This window comes from Gossypium raimondii, chromosome 2 (genome assembly GCF_025698545.1).
Source record: "Gossypium raimondii isolate GPD5lz chromosome 2, ASM2569854v1, whole genome shotgun sequence".
NCBI classification, from domain to species: domain Eukaryota; kingdom Viridiplantae; phylum Streptophyta; class Magnoliopsida; order Malvales; family Malvaceae; genus Gossypium; species Gossypium raimondii.
Genome location: NC_068566.1, coordinates 45,861,209 through 45,870,028, shown reverse-complemented (window position 1 = coordinate 45,870,028; position 8,820 = coordinate 45,861,209). Strand labels below are relative to the sequence as shown.

At 32.5% G+C, this 8,820-nt stretch overlaps 1 protein-coding gene and 1 pseudogene across 2 annotated transcripts; one reads left to right on the top strand and one right to left on the bottom strand.

Moving 5' to 3' along the window:
- Nucleotides 1–674: 674 nt before the first annotated feature.
- Nucleotides 675–3,401, top strand: LOC105789730 (G-type lectin S-receptor-like serine/threonine-protein kinase LECRK3; annotated as a pseudogene).
- A 992-nt stretch (nucleotides 3,402–4,393) lies between these two features.
- On the bottom strand, nucleotides 4,394–6,259 carry LOC105789161 (molybdenum cofactor sulfurase). Of its 2 annotated transcripts, XM_012616422.2 has the most exons (2): nucleotides 5,960–6,259; nucleotides 4,394–5,845 (listed from the first exon to the last, which is right to left on the bottom strand). In XM_012616422.2, the coding sequence occupies exons 1-2, from the start codon at nucleotides 6,110–6,112 to the stop codon at nucleotides 4,493–4,495; spliced, it is 1,506 nt and encodes a 501-aa protein (XP_012471876.1). In that variant the 5' UTR covers nucleotides 6,113–6,259; the 3' UTR covers nucleotides 4,394–4,492. The 2 variants fall into 2 exon arrangements, with proteins under 2 accessions (XP_012471876.1, XP_012471875.1); XM_012616421.2 differs by having other exon boundaries at nucleotides 4,394–6,252.
- Nucleotides 6,260–8,820: the final 2,561 nt, after the last annotated feature.

Genomic DNA, 8,820 nt, shown 5'->3' with positions numbered 1-8,820 from the left:
GCTTATATCGTGAGGACCACACGCCTAACATGGACAAAATACTTGCATTCCTACAACATCATATATTCATTGTCCTGACATAATAACCCATACTTACAAGGATAAGACATTAATAAGTTACCTATGTTTCAAGGAGTATGGAATACACACACTCTCTCAACTCTAATCCTCTCAATGAACACGAATTTTAATTACCTGTGACTCTTTATTCACCAAGTGAACTGCCACAAACCATAATAACCTCAACTTTATATCAACGAGGACTTATAAATAAATCCTAATAATTTTATTTAAAAAAATTTATATGTTAATTAATTATAAATAAATATTAACAATTGTGGAGTTTAGAATCTTGAATTTAAAATTTGAGTTATAATATTTATTTATTTAAAAATTGAAAACTTCATAAGATTATAGCAAAACCAACTACGAGATGAACTTCCTTTCCTTGATTTTTTCAGTCCATTCCAAAAATGGTTCAACAAATGTGGCTGCTGGTATTCGAGCCCAGGTCTCCACGGCCACAACGTGGAATTCTTACCACTAAACTACAGCCACATGTTTGAGAACGGGATAATATCAAGTTAATTATTTAGTGTTTTTTGGGATGTTGAACCTGGCTTATAGTTCAACTTCCAATTTGGTCTTTCTATTTCCTGATGGCTGCATGTTTTGCTGCCTCTACCACCAACATGAATCTCTTTGTAGTTAAAATCAAAAAAATTTATAGCAAGACTATAATTATAAAAAGTTAATACATATGGCCTGCAATGCAAGTCACTTCCTTGACTAACCATATTTGTTTCCAATTTCTTTTATTAATTTCACATTCAGGCCGGCCTGTAGATGACATTGGAGAAGATATGGACGTAGCTCTTCCTGTATAAAGTCAATGAAACCAAGTTTCAAGTTCATATTTAAAAGTATAAACAGGTCATGCGTAGGACGAGACTTCATGTTCATTTACAGATTCTTTATTATCCATCCATGGCTTTTGATTTTAAACTACAATGTCCTTTTTGTTTTTTCCTGTTCTTTCTGCTACTATTATACACAACCACTGCTCAAAGCTATAGCAAGATAAGCTTGGGTTTATCCTTTGTCGCACAAGATGATAACTTAGTATGGCGGGCATCACGTTCGGGTGATTTTGCTGTCGGTTTTCGAAAAATCGGAATGGATGGCTTATTACTATCAATATGGTTCGACAAAATACCTGAAAAACTGTTGTGTGGTCGGCCAATAGAAACGATCCACTCGAAAAAGGGTCGATAGTTGAACTGACAACCGATGGTAACTTGGTTGTTAAGGATCAAAAAGGCAGGCAGATTTGGAGTCCTATTTCGGCTGATACTGGCATTTCATATGCAGCCTTGCTTGACACAGGGAACTTGGTGCTAGCGAGTCAAGATAATACGATTTTGTGGCAGAGTTTCGAGAATCCTACCGATACGTTGTTACCAACACAGACTATGAAACTTGACACTCAAGTCATTGCTCACTACACGGAAACGAATTACTCAAGTGGACGGTACAAGTTTATGCTGCAACGTGATGGGAACCTTCTGCTATATACCACGAACTTTCCGTTTAATGATGCTGTGGCACCTTACTGGTTGACCCAAGATTCAATAGGTACCGGCTTTCAAGTGATCTTCAACCAATCTGGCGCGATATACCTTGCAGCAGGGAATGGCACCTTACTTAATACGGTGTTTCCAGCATTAGAATCAACGCCAACACAAGACTTTTACATGAGAGCCACGGTTGATTACGATGGTGTGTTGAGACAATATGCGTATCCGAAGAGTACTGTCGCTACAAGCGGTGGGAGATGGCCAAAGGCATGGACTGCTTTATCCTTCCAACCATCAAATATCCGCAAGAGGATCCGTTGAGGGTATGGCGGCGGAGCTTGTGGATACAACAGTTATTGCAGGTTGAGTGATGCTGAACAAAGACCTATATGCCAATGCATACCAGGTTACACTTTCATAGAACCTAATGATATTAGAAAGGGATGTAGACTGAACTTCAGTTTTTGTGACGACGAGGGCTCGCAGCAAACGAATCTATTCAAAATCGTATGAACAGTTCGAAGGAGTGACAGAGGATTGGTGCAGACAAGCTTGTTTAAGTGACTGTTTTTGTGCATTAGCCATGGGAAATGTAAGAAAAAGAGAGTTCCATTATCAAATGGGATAATTGATCCTGATGTTGGTGGGAAAGCTCTATTAAAATTACAGAATGACAACTCTGCAGGATCTGAAAAATCCGTAAATGGCAACAAGGATCAATCAACATTAATCCGTGTCGGATCAGTTCTAGTCGGTGGCTCAATGTTACTAAACTTGCTTTTACTGTTATCATCTTTAATGTTGTTTTACCGATCAAAGAAGAAACAAGCAATGGTTCAATCCCAAAAGGTCATGCCATCATTGTATCTTGAAACTTTCACTTATAGCGAGCTAGAGAAAGCTACGAATGGATTCAAGGACGAACTCGGTCATGGTGCATTCGGAACGGTTTATAAAGGAGATTTAGCCACTGAACCGGCTGCGGTGAAGAAATTAGACAAGATGGAGAGACATGGTGAGCAAGAATTCAAAGCCGAAGTAACAGCAATTGGACGAACAAACCATAAAAACTTAGTACATCTACTCGGTTACTGCAACGAAGGACAGAACCGTCTCTTGGTTTATGAATACATGAGAAATTAATGGTTCATTAGCAAAGTTCTTGCTCGAAAATTCAAGGCCAAACTGGTACGAAAGAACAAGAATTGCTGTAGGAATTGCAGAAGGGCTATGTTACTTGCATGAACAATATGCAGCTCTCGTATCCTACATTGTGATATCAAGCCGGAAAATATCCTTTTAGATGACACATTCTCAGCACGAATTTCAGATTTCGGGTTATCGAAGCTTTTGAAAAACGATCAAAGTAGAACCACAACTGCAATACGAGGAACTAAAGGATATGTTGCCCCAGAATGGTTCAAAAACATGGCTATTACAATCAAAGTCGATGTTTATAGCTTTGGTATTTTGTTGCTGGAGGTTATTTGTTGTCGAAAAAATTTCGAACAAGACGTAGAGGAAGAAGAAGAGATGATATTGGCTGATTGGGTTTATGATTGTTATAAGAGTAGAACATTGCATTGTTTAGTGGAGAAGGATGAAGAAGCCATGAAAGATATGAAAAAGGTTAAGAAATTTGTGATGATTGCTATATGGTGTATTCAAGAAGATCCATCTTTGAGACCTATGATGAAAAAAGTAATACAAATGATCATCCGTCCTATTTTACATATTAGGATGAAAAATGATCATTCGTCCTATTTTATTTCTTCTCATTTTTCTTTCCAGCAAAGCACACTTAAAATTTATCTTAATGCATAAGAATATGTCCTTCCAACTGAGAAAGATGTGAATGTTAAAATGATATACACAAACATATCAAAATTGAATATACAATAATATATATTTTAAAAGAGAAAATAACTATATAACCAATATCCAATATATACGTTACATTTTAATCGATACGTTCCCATAAAAATACAAAATTATTTTAAGAAAATTAAAGTATAACCGATAGAAAATAAATATGTAATAAATATATTTATTAACAATTAATATAAAATTTAAAAATCAATTCATCCACATAATATTTCAAATTTAAGTTTAATTACGACAAAATTTTATTAAAATTTTTATATAAAAAATAAAAATATTTTATAAAATAAAACTTAATTTACGTATAAAAATATTTTAATAAATCCTAAAACACATCAGTATGACGTCAGCATGACGTGCGTAACCAACTCGCTAGATTTACAAGGATGGGATATTTTTTTTTAGGTAATACGTAAATTAGATTATTATTTATTAAATTATGAGGAAGTTTTTATTTTAGTCATTTAATTAAAAATTACAATTGATCATAAAACTATTCAAAAATTTTATTTAAATCATTGGATTATTGAAATTGATGTTATATGGTTTTATCTGTTTACACACTGCCTGCACCAATTAAATTTCAAACAACTTATATCTCTAATCTCCGACACTAATCGTTAAATTAATTTAGATCTAATGTATGTTCTTTTACTCATTAATGGAAATTGATTCATTATATCAATTATCGAATTGTCGTTTGAAACTCACTGGCTAAACTTTAAAAAAAAACTAAATAACCTAATAACTTAAATAAAATTTTTTGAATAACACAAAAATTTGAGATGAAAACTGATTCATAATTTCAAAATTACCTCAAAAAGAAAAAAGAAAAAAAAAAGAGTAGTGACATTCATGGCGGATTGTGATTGCTTTGACGCCAATTTTGTCGGATCCATTAACGGATTTCTCTGTTTTTTCCTGGTATAAAGATGTGATTAAAGAACCTTGCTTCCCCAAAAAAGAGTAAAACAACAAAGGTTTCATACCAGACAATAATATACAAAGAATGAAAGAATTAACAAGTTTTGGGACTAAATTTCAATTGTTCTTTGATTAAGAGCTTTATATCTCCATTTCTCTTTATCTAAAAAATCAGCATCCAAGAACCTTGAAACAAATACCCAAAGCCTATAAATGTCTTCAAAATTAGTAAGGTACCCAATTGCAGCTGTAACAACATCTATCCCAGGCTGAAACTTATCTTTTTCCTTCATTTCTTCATGTTTATCACTGAACCAGATGTGTTGTAAACACCCAATGCTCAATGAAATATTGTTCCTATCAGCCAGTTTTTGCACTAATGCAGGATCAATCCTTTCCCCTTTCCAATCAAATACATTGAAAGCCACTGCTGGACCTCGGTCAAACATTACTTTTGGACCATAGATTTTGACAGCAGGGATTCCAGTTTCTGAATGTGGATGTTGGAGACTCATCAATGCATTCACCAGCCAGTTAATCAAGCTCCTTGTTCTGCTACTTATTAGTACAAGACCTAATGAATCTGCATGGTCCAAGGCCTTGCATTGTAGGGTGTTGCTGGTTCTTGAATCTATTATTTCCTCAATTTCATGCAATGGTGCCTTTCCTTTGGGTGCTTCTAGCTTCAATGGCGGGACAAGGCTCACGATCCCAACATTAGTGGTTGAACCTTTCAAAACAGATGAACCAATGGATTTCTTGATGAACAAGCAGCAAAACCCGGATGGGTTTTCACCAAAAACTTTGAAAAATGAACAAATAAGGAAATCAGGGTCAAACAATGAAAGCCCTAAAGTCTCCATTTCCTTAGCACCTAATGCAGTTGCATCAAGCAATACATGCCATCCATTTTCTTGAGCTAAACTCAACCATGTATATGAATATCTAGACCCAGTAACCTTCGATTGAAGTGGAATGACAAATAACCCTCTTTTTTTTATTATCTTCTTCCTTAACTTCTCTGTTTGAATTTTCAGATTAGGCCATGAAAAACAAGCTGACATGCAATTTGCTCCTCTCTTTTTGGCTCTCTCAATCATTACATCAATAGCTTCACTTTGATAATCATAAACAGTGAGAAGATTTTGATTAGACCCAAAAGGATAAGATTCAACCAAAAGCTTAAAAGCTGAAGCTTGATTAGCAGTGAAAACCATGGTGTAATCAGTTTCTGAAACATTCATAAAACTCATAATCCTTTTCTTAATCCCAGACTGAAACTCAGTTTCTTCACCATATAAAAGCTGAGAATTCAAGTTTATTGACTTACAACAAATATCAAAAAACGGTGACCCTTGAAGCTGAGAATAAGAGAAAAGACCATGGCCAATGTAATCAAAACAAGCAACACTCGAATCCAAATGAGGGTATTCACTAGCTCGGATCTTATCAGCTTCATCCGTCTGGGAATAGTGAGGGTAAACTTTGTTGAAACAAGCAAAGGATTCATGATATGAAGGGAGAGATTCATGGTTGGTGAAATGGAAATGAGGGTAGAGAGAAGAAGTGGTGCTAACCTCGAATTGGTAACGTGATGCAGCAGCACTTTGGGGTTTTGAAGAAGAAGAAGAAGCTTCAACATAATGGGGAAAACCAAGGAAGGGATTTGGACAACAACCAGAAGATGAACAACAGGCTTTAGAGGCCTCTCTTATCCAAGGTGATTGCATTTCTTGGTCTATAAATTCATATTTTTTGTTGGTTTATGTATAACATAAATGCTAAATAAAGTCTTCAATTATTAGCATTGGGACAGGTTTTTCTTTTTTTTTGAAAAACCCCATCATCAACCATTACTCCATTGAATTGACCTCGTCTTCCATGGATTACAATGCTATTTGTCCTCTTGTAAATTTAATATTCTTCATTTACTCGTTGACCCAAAATCCCCAACATGGGTTTTTGTTTACAATTTATAATTGATACAAGGGGTTTTGTACAACTTTTTACATATATAATATGGAATGATTAAAGGCAAACTGTTAAAAGAAATTAAAATTAAAATGATAAAATACGTAATTATAGTGATATATACAAAGTCAAGCATTTCCATCATGCTTTCTAAATCAACAAGAAAGTGATTAACTTTTCTTACTTTGCTTTTTGTTTTTAATTTCAATAAAATGATCAAAAGTTGCTTTAAAATTCTCATGAAGATTCTTAAGATGAAGAAGCCAACAAGCAGAAAAAGGCAAGGGAAAATTTTGGAAATGGGCGGCTTTTTCATGGAGGCCCAAAAAACCTTCATTTTCTTTGTTTTTTATAAATTTAGAATTTAGTCTTTCTACTTTTTAGATTTCAAAATTTAGATATAACTATTAACACTATAAAAATTATTTTGTTAAATACAGATTCGTTATAACGCCAATCTTTGAGTTACATAGCTGTTAAGTGAGTATTCTTTTTTTATTACCAACAAAGTTGAGGGGCTAGAATTTTAAAATATGAAAAGTAGATGGACTAAATTGTTAAAAATAGAATTAAATTTCAAAATTTTGAAAAGTAAGAATGACTTGTTGCATATTTTTTCTATTAACATTAGTGGTCTCTTGTTTCCTTTTTACTTTTGGATTATTGTACAAGTCAAGGTCAATTATGGCCCCTTTGCCCCCACCACTCGATTATAGGCAATTTTTCTTTCACTTATATTAAACGAAGACTTCTTCACCCAAGTCTGTCTTAGTAGTTTTTACATTGTTTAAGTTATGGGTTTTTGTTAAATTATTATAGTTAATTTAATAATTTGGTCCTTATATTTGGTATAATATATGACTCTTATATTATTATTAATGTTATATTAATCTTATAACTGTATTTAAAAAGGCATAATGATAAATTTAATTCTCAATTTTATATCCTTTGTTAATTTGATCCTTTTTAAGCTAAATTTAGCCATTAACCTTTCAAAATGAGTTAAACTGATTTTTTAATGAAAATGTTAACTAAACATTAAAATCTTAAAAATGCTTGTACGGTAACCTGCATGGAAATTTATGTATATTTTATGCTAACATGCATTATTTGTCTTATATGTCACGTCAATAAATAATTTTAAAATTATAAAAATATTCAAAAAAAATAAAAATATTCATAGAAATTAAAATAAAGTACACGTGAATCGTCGAACGGGCTATCATGTTTAAGGTTTTAACATTTTAGTCAGTATTTTTGCTAGAAAAATAATTCAAGTCTTTCTGAAAAGTTGATAGCTAAATTTGACTTTTTTTTTAAAAAACCATTAAGGGCCAAATTTAGCTAAAAAAAAAAAGTCAAATTATCAGATGTTTAGGACTTAATTTATTATTATGTCTTTAAAAATATTTTTAGTTTGGTATAAATTGACTCAAATTATGAAGTTGACTTCGGTTTTTTAAACCACAAATTAGTCAAAATAACTAATTTTTATGGTTATATCAATAATAATATAAGTATTAAATAAGTACAAAGAATATTCTCTAAATTAAGTCTATAGGAAACTGTGGACGAGGTTTCCTCTACAATCGTACATGATTTTGCTTTAGAAATTTCCAACTTCCTTTTTGGATCCAAGAGGTTTTTACCGACGTAGCTACATTATTGTACTTACCATCTAGGGGCAAATTCATGAAAAATTGTTGGGTTAAACATCAAATTATATATTTTTATGAAATTAAAATATAATTTTACCTTATATTTAATGATTTTCAAAATGGTTAAATCGAAATTTTAATATTTTTGGGTTCAAACTATAATTTTACCATATTAATTTAAGATTTTATGAATTTGGGTTTTAAAGCAACAAATTTTCATTTTAGGGGGTTAGGGCTCTTATCAGCCCCCTTCTTCATCCATTCAAGTCCTGTGTAATAGGGTACTCGTATTCATAGAAGTTTTTATTTTCATTTTCGTGCTTATCCTAATTGTTGGCTCAGTTTATGCATGACAAAAAAGAACATTAGAATAGTTTTAGTTCCTAAATATTCAGATAATAAAAAGAAAGAAAAAAGTAAAAATAATAATAGCATTGAGTATAAATTCCATCGAATTTTCCTTACTTAATCGAACAACCTAAAATCCAGTTATTTCAACTACATTAAATGATCTTTCAAATTGGTCAAGACTCTCTAATTTATGGCCGCTTATTTATGGTACCAATTGTTGCTTTATTGAATTTGCTTTATTAATAGGTTCATAATTCAACTTTGATCGTTATGGGCTGATACCAAGATCGAGTCCTAGAGAAGCAAATCTAATTTTAACAACTGAAACAGTAACAATGAAAATGGTCATTTTGAACTTAAGGAGCAGCTAGCGGTTTTGGTCCTCCCAAAATGAATATTGTTTATTTATTTTGAAGTCCCTTAAAGATTTATAAAATAAAAAAAAATTCTTTTTTAAC

Excerpts from the sequence above, each read along its gene's own strand:
- LOC105789161 (XM_012616421.2), bottom strand. The coding sequence starts at position 6,112 with ATGCAATCACCTTGGATAAGAGAGGCCTCTAAAGCCTGTTGTTCATCT.